Source organism: Malus domestica, chromosome 05 (assembly GCF_042453785.1).
Source record: "Malus domestica chromosome 05, GDT2T_hap1".
NCBI classification, from domain to species: Eukaryota; Viridiplantae; Streptophyta; class Magnoliopsida; order Rosales; family Rosaceae; genus Malus; species Malus domestica.
The window spans coordinates 35,987,143-36,004,123 of NC_091665.1; the positions used below are offsets into that span (position 1 = coordinate 35,987,143).

General features: G+C 35.7%; 2 protein-coding genes and 1 non-coding gene across 3 annotated transcripts; 1 reads left to right on the plus strand and 2 right to left on the minus strand.

Annotated features, from left to right (window-relative positions):
* Nucleotides 1–1,857: 1,857 nt before the first annotated feature.
* LOC114825285 (U6 spliceosomal RNA) lies at nucleotides 1,858–1,958 on the minus strand. The gene has a single exon (XR_003773927.1). It is a non-coding gene; the product is annotated as a U6 spliceosomal RNA (small nuclear RNA).
* A 2,437-nt stretch (nucleotides 1,959–4,395) lies between these two features.
* Nucleotides 4,396–4,782, minus strand: LOC103427932 (17.5 kDa class I heat shock protein-like). Its single transcript, XM_008366018.4, has one exon. The coding sequence runs from the start codon at nucleotides 4,780–4,782 to the stop codon at nucleotides 4,396–4,398; it is 387 nt and encodes a 128-aa protein (XP_008364240.3).
* Nucleotides 4,783–11,125: 6,343 nt separating this feature from the next.
* LOC103409028 (uncharacterized) lies at nucleotides 11,126–14,694 on the plus strand. The gene is made up of 5 exons (XM_008347847.4): nucleotides 11,126–12,274; nucleotides 12,386–12,443; nucleotides 12,622–12,705; nucleotides 12,936–13,071; nucleotides 13,705–14,694. The coding sequence occupies exons 1-5, from the start codon at nucleotides 11,581–11,583 to the stop codon at nucleotides 13,990–13,992; spliced, it is 1,260 nt and encodes a 419-aa protein (XP_008346069.2). The 5' UTR covers nucleotides 11,126–11,580; the 3' UTR covers nucleotides 13,993–14,694.
* Nucleotides 14,695–16,981: the final 2,287 nt, after the last annotated feature.

Here is a 16,981-nt window from a genome sequence, read left to right on the forward strand (position 1 = left end):
CAGCATAGCTAAAAATTTATGCAATCTTACGATCCATGGAATTGAGTAGCCATGACATGACCAACTGGTCTTTGCATAGCCAAGCATCATACTCTGGTGAGGTAGTCTCAGGCATTGGAATAGCACCATTAACATAACCAAGCTTTAATCGTCCTCCCAGAGCAAGAGAAACTGCTCTCTCCCATGGAAGATAGTTAAACTCATTTAGCAAAACAGAACTAAGACGTTGATTTGGGTTGATATTAATATCTGAGTGTGGTGATGGTGGAGTAGCATGAAAGCCGTCTCTTTCCAAATTTATTGAGCTTTCTTCAGCCATGATTGAAGGACAAAAATAAGCTCACAACTCTCTCAAGAGAACACCACAGAGACAGGTCGGTTGGGGTCACTGCTCTGATACCATATTGAATTTTGTGAATTCATCATGAGACAATCAGGTACAAGAGATACCAAATATATATGTGTTAGAGGGAAGAAAACAAGACTACCTATCCCTTCTTGATTTACGTCTAAAGCTAACAAAAAAAGAACAAATAAGACACATCCCTTGAATTAAAGGAATTGACAACAAGAGACACATCCCTTGAATTAAGGGAATTGACAACACTATCTATCACCCTAAAATCCTTTGTACGGTGAACATGCAACCTAACCTAACCATAGTTGCCATTCTTTCTTTTAATAGATTGAGACTGCTTTTAATTGAGGTCATTAGCTGAGACCACCCCATCCCACTAGGGGAAGGTCCTACTGGAGAAGAACCCACACCAGACCTCCAGCACAAATTACACCTGGATCCCAAATTAATTTGTGTGTGTGTGTGTGTGTATTAGCTCTTCAAGATTTCTAGGCCTTCAACATTTGTATATATTTATTTGAACTTCTCAAAACGTCTTATATTAAAGTTTCTCAACCTAAAAAACAAGAGTAAATTGTAACAATGATCTATTAATTTTAACTCAATTGGAGCAATGATCCCTAAACTAAAAATCCATTACCATTGTCCCTCAACTCATCAAAATGTGTAGCTATGATTTTTCAACTAAAAATTGACTACCATTGATTCTTCAACTTTAATTCAATTGGAGAAACGATCCTTCAACTTTAACCCAATTGGATCAATGGTCCCTCAACTTTAACCCAATTGTAGCAATGATCCTTCTAACATAACTCATTTTAACAAAATTCTAACGAAGTTGATGAAAATGATCATAGGCACACATTTTGATGAGTTGAGGGAACCCAATTGTAGCAATGATCATTCCAACATAAGTTATTTTAACAAAATTTTGACGAAGTTGACGAAAATGATCATACCCACACATTTTGATGAGTTGAAGGACCAATGGTAATTGATTTTTAGTTGAGAGACCATTGCTCTAATTGAGTTAAAGTTAAGAGACCATTGCTACAATTTACTCAAAAAACAATTAGAGGGCTGAGTAATCAAGTATTTTGATAGCAGTCCAAAACGCATATTTCCCTTTTATCCTGTTTAAAAAAATGGCATAGGGAAAAGTCAGTAGTGTCCTACCGATCCATCCCTTTTAGGGGCGTTTAGTATTTGGATTTTGTTTTGTTTGTTTTTATTTCCCTTGTCATAACACCAAATTATTGTCTTCAATTGCATATTGTCATTTAGATTTTAAGTTATTAGTTATTTCCAAAAGAAAGAGAAATAATGAAGTTTTCAATACATACGATATTATCTACACTAAGAGATGAAGAAGTGAGATAACCTCATAATGGGCTAACCATAGTAATATGGTTCAAATCCGCCGTTGTTAAGAATCGAACTTATAAACTCTCATTTACAAGTAAAAAGGAAATATCACTGGATCATATACTAAGTGGCTTAAATTTTGAATTCATCTCTCAATTTATGCATGTCATCCTTGCACAAAGGTCATGGCGGTAATCATCTCTGTATTGCTCCAATTGTCAAATGAAGTTTTTTCCATTTTTTAATATTTTTTTTATAAAGGGATATTCTAGGATTTAGGGTTTCTTTATGAGATGCTTCTCGAAAGGAGTTAAATTTTGGTTATATTAATTGAGTTCCAAAGATCTTTAGCATTTTTTTTTCCTTCTACTTTTAAGAATTTTAACCACTCGAAGCATCTCTAGAGGAGTTGGAGCATTGCTTGAGGCGTGTTGAGAATGCTTATAAACTACTTAAAGACCTCAAGAGAGGTTTGAGCACTCCTCAAGACATGTTGAAAGTGCTCATAACTCCTTAGAGAAGCCACGAGTGACTATATTTCAAAATCTTGAAAAGTGGTCACGAATTGCTAAACAAAAAATGTGGAAGCTTTAGGTCATCTCCAACCGAAGGCTGGACAAATGACTCTTTTTAGCCCTCTAATCCTTTAAGAAATTAATATTTTAATGAACAATGCATGACCATATTTCTTAGACCATCTTCAACCAAAGGGTCCAGAAGGCCGAAAATAGCCTGTAAATCGTTTCCAACCGAGGGATAGACCAAATGGCTCGTTGGCCCCATGGGACAAAAACGGGCCAGAGGGCCAATCGGTTGGCCATCTTCAGCTAGTCAGCCAGCCCGTTGGCTAACCCATTTTGTTTTTTTTTTTTTCCACTTGCCCAAACCAATCTTTTTTTATTATTATTTTTATTTTATTTTATTTTATTTTGTTGTTCTTTCAGGCCACTTTAGGTTTAGTGGTTAGGAACTTTTTTGGTCAAAGCCCACTTATTTATTTATTTTTTAATAGCCCACTTTTTTCACCATTTCATACTGTCTTACCTTATTTTATTTCAATTCTTCACATTCCATACTATAGCCAATTGGCCCTCAGTTGGAGATGGTTTTTTGTGACAGGACTAAAATGAGTCATCTGGCTTTTTGGCTCTCGGTTGGAGATGGAGGCAAATATAGCTATGTACTGTTTATTAAAATATTAATATCTTGAAGGCCAGAGGGCTAAAACGAGCCCTATGACCCTCGGTTGGAGATGGCCGGAGATGGTAAGGCCATCTCCAACCGAAGGCTGGCCAAATGGCTTGTTTTAGCCCTGTCACAAAAAATCATCTCCAACCGAGTGCCAAACATAATTTATTATTTAAAAACTACAACTTAAATTCAAATCCAATGGCTAAGTTTCATGTTGTTAAATGTTTTACTTTTATGTTGTTTAATGTTATTTAATGTTGTTTAATGTTACTTAATGTTATGTAATGTTTAATGATTTAGGAAGTTATAGGGGAAAAAAAAGAATTTTTACAATTTTAAAAACAAATTTAGTTAAAAAATAAATAAATAAAAATTAAAAATAATGGCTAGCTGACATCAGCAACTAGATGTTGCAATTTGAATTTTAGCCTGGCCCGAGGTCGGCTAGCTGGTTTGGGCTAGTCGGTTGGCCCTTTGACATTTTTTTGTCTAATAGGGCCCACAAACCCTTTGGCCTGGCCCTCGGTTTGAAACCGTTTTCAAGCTATTTTTGACTCTCTGACTCTCTAGATCATTCGGTTGGAGATGACCATAGTAACAAGCCCTAAGGCCATCTCGAATGGGTTGGCCATATTTTGCAACGGGAGAGGATCCTATCCGGATCCTCCTTCTTCTTCTTTCTTTTCTGCAGTTTTGTTTCTACTGCTGCTGGTTCTTCAATTCTTCTCCTTCAATAATCCTTCTCCTTCACTCCTGGGTCTTCTTCTTCACTTTTTTTTGTATGTTTATAGGAAACTTCTACATGGTCAGTTTTATATAGAATCGCGATTGTCGACAACTATTACGATGTTGCCGGTAACTAGCTCCGAAAAACCTACAACGCTGATTCCGAGAAAGCCACGACGCCAATACGACCTTTAAAGAAGAAGGATCCGGAGAGTTTGGGTCCGGACTCTTGCAACCACTCTAGTATACTAAAATATATAATTTTTTAAGAAATAGTGCAAATATAATTTTCCATCTTCAATAGTGCATGCAGTTAGTAGTTACATTTTATTCCTCTCAATATTTTATTACTTTTTAGCCTATTAAGATATATTATGGTACACACTCACACATCAACTACTTTGTTTTATTTAAATTAATTATAAACTACTATTTGCTTTTTTTTTCTGAAGCGGGCCAAATGTAGCAAGCCTTCAATGATTTGGCCCTAAACTATTTTGGGTACATTTTATAGCACCCAATTAAGGATGAGTTCAGAGAATATAAAAGGCTAATCAGAGAATATAAACTTATTTTCATTAATTTTCCTTATATTAAATCTGCAATTATACGTGAAATCAACAGGCCCTTACAAGTATTATTAAACACATACAACCCCATCACCACACAAATTCACACCATACAAATTAATCATAAACAAAAATTACATCCTCCAAACAAAAAAGCAAATTAATCAGACAAATTATGTTCTCTAATTAAGCTCTGCAGCACACGAAACGTCCAAGTCCTTTGGAAGCATGTCCTTCATCATCCCCAGAGATCTCAACCTTCTTATGCTTGTGTTTCTTCTTCAAGTCCTCCTTAGGCACTGTAATTACCAACACCCCGTCGCGCATTGAAGCCTTAATCTCATCAACCTTGACATTTTCAGGCAACCTGAAATTCCTCGAGAAGTTGCCACTTTCCCTCTCCCTGCAGTGCCACGTCTCGTTCTTGGGGTCCTCCATTTCGGGCTCCGCTTTTCTCTCTGCACTAACATGAAGCACTTGGTTTTCTTGCAGCTCCAGCTTCACGTCCTCTTTTGTAAGGCCTGGAAGATCTATCTCGAAGATGTGTGCATTTGAAGTCTCCTTCCAGTCCATGTACGTGTTGTTTTGGTTGGATATTTCTGGGTCGAAAACTTTGAAAGGAGCAAAGTTGGGTTGGTCCAAGAGAGATTGTAATAAAAGGGACATTTTTAGAGATTTGGATGAAAAAAGCTATTAATTTGCGTTCTTGTTTTAGTTAAGGATGGTGGTTTTGCAGATTTTGCTAAGTGAGGGTTTTGGCGAATTGTTTGATGAGTATTTATATCTGAAGGGAATAGGAGACGGTAATTTTCTTGAAGGTTCTGGAGTTGAATAGTCTTTGGCTTCTCCTAGAGAATTTGATGATATTGGTTTTGATGCTTGGACTTTGTTGGGTCCATTTCGTTAAGTGCTTTTTCAGCTAACGGATAAGCATGAAGTCAATGTTGGAGAACTCTCTGGGAGAACCTCGAAATGGTTTCTAGAAGTTTTCAAGCTCCAATTGATACTTCTCTATAAAGCATTTCTGCTTACAAACGGTTTTCTTTTCAAAAGCACATTGAAATTTTTAATAAAAATCTTATAAAATATTGTACAATCTATAAGCATTATAGACTTCGTATGCCTCAATATTATCAAAAGCACTTTTGATTATCTAAATCAAAAAGCACTATATGAAATTTGTGCAAGAGTCAAGTGCAAGAATGAATATTTTTAGTCACTTCAAGATGTAAGTTTGTCTTTAATTACAACCCCAATGAGAATTGGTCACTTTAACAAATAAGTTAGCCTTTAATTACAACGAGAAATGGTTCACATGTGTAAGAAATTAATTTAACGTTGATATTGGTTCAAACTTAATCATATATTCAACATTTTGGGTGACTTTAGCCGCAACGAACTCATCAATATATGAAGTTTTTTCTAAACAACCTGGGCGTGGGTGCTATTAGTATTTAACACCAACTTCTAACTTGTAGATTATTGTGGTATTTTTGAAGAAGAGATTATGTCCATCCACAGCAGCAGCCTGGACCGAGCCACACAACCCTTAGTCCCCGACAATCTTATGAATCTTCATGATTTTACAACCAGATCGAAGATGGTCATCCTCTCAAATATGTATGGGCTTAGTAGTTTCTTAAGGCCTCCACATCTGACCTAATTTTGATCAGCCCATGCACAGCCTAGAAAAAGAGTTCTTAGGCCTCCACATCTGACCTAATTTTGATCAGCCCACGCACAGCCTTACAAAAAAAAGTTCAGATTCAAAACATTTTTCAGGGTTTGAAAACAAAAAGCTCACTATTTAGGGGCATGTGTGGGATTATCCTGCAGAGTTCCCAACCTAGCCAATAATATTCGATGAAAATGACCAATTTATTCTATTTAACTCCTAAATCATGACTTCAGAGTTTAGACCAAAGCGAAATGGAAAATCCTAAACCATGATCAGAAACGCGTATAATACATGAAAAAACAAAATGGTACTCGAAAAATTCCTAATCATGCTTCCAATGCACGTTAATCTTTTTGAATTAGTACGTACTCATCATCTCTCTCCAATAATGCCGATGTATAATTGTAACAAAAATAAAAACAAAATGTACCAAATATAATGTGTTTCACGTACACAGGTACATATATTGATATAATTATTGTACCTCAATTTCATATAAACGTTTTGTTCTTGGTGTTAGGAATGTCGGTACTACAAGATAGAGAATGCACAAGGTAAAGTAGAAAATGCACGCCAAGAATTTATGTGGTTCGGCAATTTATGCCTACGTCCACCAAACAAGGAATCTTCACTATATGAAAAAGATGAATACAACAAGAGTAGTCTTACCAAGCCAAAGACAAGGCTTGATGGATACAAGAAAGTATAACACACACTTTCTATCACTCTAAACTTCACTCACACAATGTGTAGTGGAACACTCTCACTCTCACTCTTGGAGTGGAACTCTAGCTTTGGACTTGATCATTTGCTACTCACTCTTAGTTCTCAATTGGTTACATCACACCCATATTTATAGTTGAGGGCTTGGCATTCTACTAGTTTCTAGTTCCTTCTTCAAACCTCTAGTATAGAAAAATCTAGACTAGCCACATACTTGTAGCTTCTAGATCTTTCCATTTGCAACCAAGGAAGCTAGTACTCTCTAGCTTCTTCCATCAACTTAATAACATGCTAGAATTGTCTAGCAAGCTCCAGCCTCATCTCTTGCTTACTAGAATAATCTAGAACATTGATCATGGGCTGGACCATATACCAACACTTGGATCATGAATTTATGCGTTAGACTAAATAAGAGAACTAAGATCAAGGCATGATTCACAATACAATAAGACACAAAAGCATAATCCAAGTATGAAGAGCACCTGCAGTCGAAGCCATAGCAGCAAAACTCTCAGTGAACCTTCTCCTCTCTCACCGAAAGTCAAATGCTTGACTCACAATAAGTTTAAGTCCAATAATGAGCGTAATATATGCAAAAGCAGCGTCCACTATATATAGATATACAATTCTTGCCAAAACCAATAAGAATTCCGTATTAAATCCATATAGGAAACTGAATGTGTTCCCTTATCTATTGGGAAATCAATTCCAATGCTATAATACAATCCAATTTGAATAAGGACTAGCTCTCCTCTTTCAGCGAGATTTTTCTATACCAATTGAATCCAATATAGTTGGCCTAAAACTCTTCAATCTCATACTCATTTTCTTACATTATGATCATGAACCGTGCCAACAAAAAACAAGGTAAATTATATCCTTTTTGTTCCCATGGTTTCATGTCCACTAGTGCCCTAACCTGCACGTCTTTAATGCAAGTTCAAATATTCCCCACCCATTTGGTCCGTACAATAGTGCAAAATCATATAAAAATCCTCTCATGCAGGGTTTTGGCCGTGAAATGGAGTTTTCTTTTCCAAGAATTCAAACAAAAGTCATCATCTCTGCCACGAATATGATTTTCTGTGCAAGTGAATGTGTCAGAAAGTGCTTCACATTTTCCATATCTGCAAATGCATATATGCTTGTTATGTGATGTCCTTGAAGCTTCTCGTAGTGGCGGTGAATACAACAAAAAGGCAAAACCCTAGACACATCCTTAACCAGATTTTAGGTTTAATATTTTAAGCACACATGAGCTTCATAATTGCGTTTTCAAAATTCCCTCTAAATCTCTAATTTTTTTCAACAGTATTCCCAATATTTATTTTAAGTTAAATATAACCCAGAAGGCGGACAGATATTTATTATTTAAGAGTAATATGACTAGTAAACTAAATCTGGTGTATTTTGCATATATAAGCTTAAATAAGTTGACTAGGGTAGTGTGTTTGCTCGTTTGAACTCGAATTTTAATCTCTCTCCGCATTTTAATGTAGTTTAGTGTACAACATCGCTTATATATATGGAAATTTTGAAGTCTTTTGTATCTACACAATGTGATTAATTAGTAAAGATGATTCCAAATAGGTTGCCAAGTTTGACATAAAAAGAAATGATTAATCAAATTAAATTAAAACCACAAGGCATATAGATTTTTTTTTCATTATAACGTGTCTACCAAATTAAATCTGATGTTTTTCATCTCTACAAAATGTGATTAACTAGTAAAGATGATTCCAAAGAGGTTGAATGATGAAGTATCCACTAGGTCTGACCATATGCTCGTTTGAAAAAGCAAAATAATGAAAGTAGAATACTCATCGATTCAATCTCAACGATTTAACAAATTATTGAAGGGAAAACGTACAATCCGAATTGGATGATTCCAAAGGGAAGGCTCTAGGAAATAACTAAAAAAAAGAAGAATACAAAGATGAAGTAGAAGTAGACACACGGGGTTGTATAATGGAAGTTGTCAGATGATTGATTTTGCCTGTTTTTGTCTGTGGAGAAGAGAACTAATTATTGCTTAAACGTCGGTTTTGTATCACATGGGATGTCTCACTGGTGTGATATTATAGCTGAAATAGATTATGGTTTGGTAGGTTAGAACTTAAAATAACAGTTTAAATTATCGTTGTAAGATGAGAAGAGGAGTCGAGAAAGGTTGTTGGCATTCATGAATTTGTAAAGTATTCACTATTAAAGTGATTAGAATCTTGCTTGTTAACACAATTTTCTTCTGGGCATATATGTTAAATTGTAATTTTGTGTAAAAAAATAACGGGTCCTTACTAAAAAAGAAAATATATCATTGTCAAACTATAATTTGTCTGTTAAAATAAAAGTAATTCAATAAATTATCAAATCAATTATAATCAATTACCCAGAAAATTCATGTGGTGAGAGGTGTGATTTGTAGATAGACATTAGACAAGGGTTTGGTCCACACCAACCCCATTTCCAAATACAAATTAGAATGTTAAAATGAGATGAATAGGAAAAGTTAGATGCTTGCTATCTGTTCTTTAAGGATAGGGTTTGTAACTTATAACACCCCATGTAGGTAGGTGTTCTTTTTCCATGTGACATGTTTTTGTGTACCCAATTAGACTTGACCACTAGCCTAATGGGTTAAAAAGTTTACAGTGATTTGGTGATTAATAATACCCAGTTAACATTGCTCAAGATGATATTATTATCAGTTCAGTTGTGAGAGCAACTTACCAAAACTCGAAATATTACTGTGATGATATTAGTTCTAAATCAATCATGTACTGTGTTTATCAATTATCATATAACAACGCGTTATTAGTTTGGATATTCCAAATATAGGTAAGTCAGTTCTCATCAATTAGGCCAAGAGCAATAAATTCTAAGATATCAAAAATGCTTCTGCAGTTCCAAGTTTTCAAATCTGAATCCAGCTGACTTTTGGGACTAAAGCAAAGTTTCTTATGCTCTCTGCAGGCCCTGTGAGTCTGTGACTTTGTAAAAGTCTGGGAGGATAGAAAAGCTTAGGCTACAAAATTAAGGGTCCGCAACCCATCAATGAGGCTTGACAAGTCTTATGGTAGCTCGAGTACAAATCTCAATTGCTCATGACTTCACAAAACACTACATGTACTAGATGACACATGTCATCCGCTCAATGTACACAAGGTGCAAAGATCCCAAAACAGTTTTTCTGCACTGTGATGACAGCACCATATCTTAGAGACCATGCTTTAGATTAGCTATAATATCTGCTTGAGCTGGAACCACATCCAGCAAACATTAGAGGAGAAATATTGTATGAAATGACTCAATTTAATGAGTCATGAACTCTTTTAGCATGTGAAAAGATTAAGTACTCCGACTCGAGGGAATGGTCGAACATAGGAGCATTTTGGTCCGAAATGACCAAATAGTTAGAATAGTTTAACATTAGGTTCCACAATAAAAAAAAGTTGATCACTCCATAAAGGAGTCATTATTGATGTAATTCCCTAATATTTATCACTAATATGGTTGAAATATGCAGGTCCAATATGTTTACATAACATTTGTGTGTAAAACCTTGGTAGGGTATGGTTATTCCTTTCTTCATGTACATTATTTTGTTAGTTCATCCCTTCTTGCAGATGTTCAAAAGCCCATATTCCAGGCTGCAAGTATCATTTCGGCATTTTCTATACAAAAGAAACAAAACGAATTGGAAAAAGGAAAAAAAAAAAAAAAGAGATCAAAGAAAGAAAAGGTATCAAGAGCTTCACTGGATAATGACCTAATTGGAAACAAAAGCAGCCCAGTTTGTTTGGAAAGTATGTGTGAGAAACCTATTGATTACATAAAGATATCAGTTAATAAAATGGTGTTACATGTGTAAGTTCAGAAAGGTCTTGTATGGACTTCTAATATCTTTCATTTGATTAGTTCAATTACTAGATCCGAACCACAGTGACCTTGTGCTTACTCAAAAGGGCCGTTAGGTTTTGATTATAAAATAATCACTCTCTACATTACTTTGAACAATGCTCGGCTCCTTACACGTAATGTAACCTACATTATTTTGAATACTACTTGACTATGTACACGTATACAAAAATAACTCATTACAATACAACAACAACAACAAAGCCTTATCCCACTAAGTGGGTCGGCTATATGAATCCTAAAACGTCACTACACTCGTTTTCCGCCAAATCTTCCGTTAGCTCCAAGTACTCATTATCTTTTCTTAAAGTTTCATTCCAAGTCTTTCTAGATCTTTCTCTACCCCTATTGCCTTGAGTCTTTGTCTCATGAACGCATTTTTTAACTGGAGCATTTGTAGTTCTTCAATTCACACTTGTAACACATAAAAGTCGAGTATTTTCACATTGGCTTCAACTCAACAAAAAAATATTTGAGAGAGAATGAGAGATTCCGTCCAGCTAAAAAGAGGGTATCAATAATTGGTCTTTCACTTGCATTGTTACCTTCCTTGTCCACCACTCAAGCTTTAAGTTCTGGCATATCACAGAAGAATATATCCAAAAATCATCTGTAAAGTTGGAAGAGGGGGAAGTCCCAAGTGAAAAAAAACATGGTGGCTTTCAGCACATAGTCCCATAATTCTCCCACCCAACAAATCCCCATTTCAATTTCAATTTGATTCTCTTCCTATGCAATAAATCATTAAACAAATTATAATATTAACAATAATTAGTAGGAAACAATCCCAAATGGCCAAGTAAGTAGGCAGGCCCCAACCTCCCCATGTTACACAACTTCCTCTTTTACCTGTCTCCCCTTCCTCTCCTTTTATAAAATCCCCATTCCCTCCCTTTCCCCCTCCTTCACTCCCACACCACCTCCTCCATTGATCTCTTCCCTTCTGCACATTATTGAGCCAAATTTTCCTCAAAACCCTAGACTCCTTATCCTTCTTCTAGCTATTTGCATTTCCAAACCCAAAATACATACATATATAAACATAAGAAATTATGTGCAGCTCAAAGGCCAAGGTGACCTTAGGGATTGAAGTCACACCCATTGTGGCTAGAATCAATGGCAGGCCAGTCCTTCAGCCTAATTGCAACCGGGTTCCTAGCCTAGACCGGCGTGGTTCGATTAAGAGAATATCGACGCCACCACCACCTCCACTACCATTGCCAGCTTCTTCTGCTAGTACAAGTCCTAGAACTACCAACAAGGCCTCACCATTGTTAACACCTCCCATTTCTCCAAAATCGAAGTCTCCACGGCCACCAGCAATCAAGAGAGGAAATGACCCTAATGCGTTGAATTCGAGTTCGGAAAAAGTTGTGACACCAGGAGGTACCACAAGAGCTAAGACATTGGAGAGGAAGAAGTCCAAGAGTTTTAAGCGGGCTAGCGTTGGTGTTGATGTTGGTGCTGATCATGGCCGCTTTAGTAATGGTGGATTTTCTCCTTCAAATATCGAGGCGTCGTTGAGTTATTCGTCTTCTTTGATCATTGAGGCACCTGGCAGCATTGCTGCTGGGAGGAGGGAGCAGATGGCGCTTCAACATGCACAGAGAAAGATGAGAATTGCGCATTACGGTAGGTCAAAGTCTGCCAACTTTGAGAGGGTTGTCCCTGTTGATGCTTCTAGTAATGTAGAAGCCAAGGCAGCTGAAGAAGAGAAAAGGTGCAGCTTTATCACGGCTAACTCAGGTAAAATTATACTCAATTATATTATTGGACTCAATTTGTGAAATGTAAATTATAAGTAATGTTTGTTAACTGATTATTAATTGTTTTATTTTAATTTTATTTTATGCTCAGATCCCATCTATGTTGCTTACCATGATGAAGAATGGGGAGTTCCTGTCCATGATGACAAGTAAGTCCAATTGAGCATCTTTTGCACAAAAAAAATAAAAATTTAAGAGGTGTATATAACGTTTATCTCAAAATAACTGATCACGTAAGCAACAAATTAGGGTGAAAAAGAGATTTATAAAGTAATCATTTGTTTTATTTTTTTTTACTCATTTGGTTTCAATTTATTCATGTTGCAGGATGTTGTTTGAACTCCTTGTGTTAAGTGGAGCTCAAGTTGGCTCAGATTGGACTTCCATTTTAAAGAAACGTCAAGATTTCAGGTGAGCCTTTGTAGTCATTTATTTTTTCTAATAAAAACAATTGACAAGTATATATAATGATACTCACACAATAACTGATCACTTAACAATTAAAGTGAAAGCAAGAACGATCAAGTAGTAGTCATTTGTTGTTGTTTATTTTACTATCCTGCTTATTTTTACTAATTAAGCCGATGGGATCAAACATGTGTGTTTCTAAGAAATTGCATTTATATATTCCATCGCTGCAGGAATGCATTTTCAGGATTTGATGCAGAAACTGTGGCAAATTTAAGTGAGAAACAGATGATGTCAATTGCTTCTGAATATGGCATTGAAATCAGCAGGATCCGAGGAGTTGTAGACAACTCTAACAGGATTCTTGAGGTAAATACTATCAAAACCTGCAGTTTCTTGTTTTTTGTCCTCTTATCAAATCTTTTCCATCTATTCTGTCCCCTTCTTTTAAGGACCTTTTTTCTTCTTCTCATCAATGATCACGCCTTCTTTTCATGGACTTGTTAAAGAAACATTTTGATTAGTTTGAGAAACCCATTAAAATAATGTAATATTATTAAAGAGAATATTAACTTAACCATCATTAACATCTTAATTAATCTATTTTTTTTTTGGTAGAATCTTAATTAATCTATTTTTTTTTTTGGGTAGAATCTTAATTAATCTATTATTCTTTTTGGGTTAAAGCATAATCTATGATTCTTTTTTTCTATTGTTTGATGGAAAGCTTGACCGGTGAGCTCCAACTGTGATGCAATGCATGATGTTTGCATTATATAATTATTATTGAGTCATTGACGTTTCAAAATAATTATATGTATTTATCTCTCAGTTGTAGAGTATTATCTTGGATCGTTAATAACAATTTTTTTTTCTGAAAATATTACATATAGTATCCCTTTTTAATTTAGCACTTGGAAAAGTAATATCGTTTGGTTTAGCAGCAGTACTTATGTGTTGTATTTATACTAATAAACTCATTTTTTGTATAATTTCTTGCAGATTAAGAAGGAATTTGGATCATTTGACAAGTACATCTGGGGATTTGTCAATCAAAAGCCCATCTCACCACAGTATAAATTAGGCTACAAAATCCCAGTGAAAACTTCAAAATCAGAGTCGATTAGCAAAGACATGGTTCGGAGGGGATTTAGGTTTGTGGGTCCAACAGTCGTTCATTCATTCATGCAAGCCTCAGGCCTCACGAACGACCATCTGATCACTTGCCACAGGCACCTCCAATGCACCTTATTGGCAGCCCGCCGCCCGGCATTGGAAGAATTTCTGTAGAATTATTGACATCAAAGGGAGAAAAAGAAGAAGGAGAAGAAAGTCATGGACAAAATTTATAACCCTAGTGTGTTCGATGCTCAAAATATTAGAGAAGCGTGTGCATATAGTTTGCTAACTATATCTCAGAAAAACAAAAAAGTAGTTACTTTTGATGGTTGTGAGTTGTGTGTATAATATAGATTAGAGGAAAGAATTGTGACTAGATGTGAGATTTTAATTAGGGTTTGAAATGCGTCCACAGCCAAAATTTGCGATCAACATCGAAAATGTATCAAACGGTTAGTTTTCACGTATAGATGATTGATTGTAGTATTCTTAATTTCTTTTAATTAATGGGTTTGAAGTAGACAGATGAGTTTGATAATTGAAGACAAAGGAAAGGTTTGGGATGGAGGGAGGTGGTGGTGGTGTAGTGGAAGCTCAAGAAGGAGACAGACATCATGTGCATATGCATTTGGGAGGCAAGGCATGTGTTGGATGTCAGTTTTTGCTTTTGAATTCCTTTAACAGGCTGTGTCCTGTGTGGGATACTACCATTATGTGTATCTCTCAACCGCTTTGTTAATTGAGTTGTTAGTGTATTTTTCTAACTTTTTTTTTCCTTTTTGCTTTGGGGAAATATTATACCGCCATTGTATTCTTGGATTTGATGTGAGAGGTTTTGAGTGTTTTTCAATCAAATGGCATGTGCTTCTGTTCTGATTGCTGCATAGTGACTTATATATACCCCTTTTTAAAATGTTTATTAACTAAATAAGTTATATATCTTCTCTGCCTATCAATTTCTAAAAAGGATTGCTTGACATTTTTAAGGGCATTTTGCACAGTGGTTGGGGGTGTTCAAGTGCAATAATTGAGAGGATATGATGAAGTTGTATATATGTTTACACAAAGTAGAGGGCCTCATTTGATTAGTGTTGACAAAGGAATTATATAGTGGACCTTAATATTTCTGTCCCACAATGAAATTTTTTTTGTAGAGCCATCGGTTTTGTACTTTTTATCTTTATTTTTATACAAGTAATATTTTATTGTTATGAAGTTAGACTAAGAAGAGTGAGAATGGTTTGAACGAGGAATAAAATGGGTTAGAGAATAATACTTTGTAGGTGGTGATATTCACACATTTATTTTACTTTTCACACATAATTTGTTATTTTTTTCTTTATCTTCTTTAATTCATTTGATTCGACAGCCATAAATTGTAAAAAGTGTATAAAAAGTAAAAAAATGGATAGCACCAACCTACTTTATCCACCATGGCATCACCACTGGCAAAATTTGCACTTGAGGAAAAAATAAAGTTGTTTGTAGTATGTGGTAAATGTTCAAGTGAAATAGTGAGGGAAGTGAAGGAAAGAGGACAAGCAATTTCTAAGCAATAAGTCTCCTTTTCTTAGAATTCTATTACTTCACTTTGCCGTTGGCTTCTCTCTCAGAATTCGAGTTGTTTTGGTGTTGCAGGTGTGTGAGGAAGAGCGATAAATATTCAATTGAGGCCCAGGAGACCCAGGTTTTGAAAGAAATAGTACGATTGTCACATCTCAGTTTCGGCTCCGTCGTAGCACGATATTGTTCGTTTTGAGTTCCGGCCACGCCCTCACGGTTTTGTTTCTGGGAACTTAGACGAGAACTTTCCAGTGGGCCACCCATCTTGGGAATGCTCTTGCCCGAACTCGCTTAACTTCGGAGTTCCAATGGAATCCGAAGCCAGTGAGTCCCCAAAAGGCCTCGTGCTATAGAAGGTGGGCATGTACATATAAGGCACATCACCCCATCTTTGTTGATTGATGTGGGATATTAAAACGATCTCGACCATTCAAATCTGAATTGCTAATTACTGCAAATTTAAGTTATTGTAAAAACCATGTCTATTCCAAAATGGTTTTGGCAATTCATAACAAAAAGACCGGAAAACAAATTCCTTATCAAGCTAGAAGCAAACTAAAGGTATACCTATTATTCTTGTAAACAAAGGAGCTCCACCCGAGGAGGGGGGATTTCTCACCTGCAGGAACGAGAAACATAAGCAAGCTACGTGATGCGCACATAAATTTTAGTTAAAGGAAAGAATATAAAAGGAAGTAAATAAATTATAATTCTTTAAAAGAGTATCTCCAACAACGGACCAGTTAAAATAAAATACCTCTGACTCTGAGGTCATCATTTCTCGGTTGCAAAGAAAAAGATCATACTTATGCACCTTAATTTGACTGGTGTTCTCAAAGTTTAACCTTTCCTTCGATTGCAGGTGCAAAACCCCCATGGCCTGCCACTGTTCTTACGGCAGAGGCAGAAGCTCTGTCCCCTTGCATGAAGGGAGCTACGTGCCAATTTAACATGCGCTTAGGGCCACGTTTAAGAGTGCAAATGCAAGCGGAATCAATGTTTGAAATGCTTAGTTAGTCGAGGAGTGCTACAAAAAATCTTGATACATAAATTGTCATATACTCATTTAAAATCCTGATTAAACCACTGCATGAATTTTTAAAGGGTTTTTAAAATCCTTTAAAATTTTAATTGAATAAAAATAAGGGAGTTTTAATGAAACACTTATAGTACTGTTTACTTCAACAAAAAATGACAATTTTACTCTAAAAAGTCACTCCTACTATTCACTTACAACACTTTTTTGTCATTTTGATTTAAACTCAAAATTTTCAAGCCATTTTTATTAGTTTTCCTTAAAAATAATAAAACGAGAACAAAATTGTAATTACGCATAGGGTGCTGATAAATCCATCCCATTGTCTTATTTTTCCATCCACATTTTAGTATAAATTTTAATGCCAATTCTACCCTCATAAAATGACATGTAAGGACCAAAACAAAAATGTACTGCAGATTGCCAATTTCCTTATGCCCACTACACATTGCCAAATTGCCCATTTCCTTATGCCCGTTCACCATCTATGTAAAAGAAAAAAAAGTTCTTCTCTCTTTGAATTTAATTATTGTGCCTTTCTAGGATGAAATCCTGTCTCTT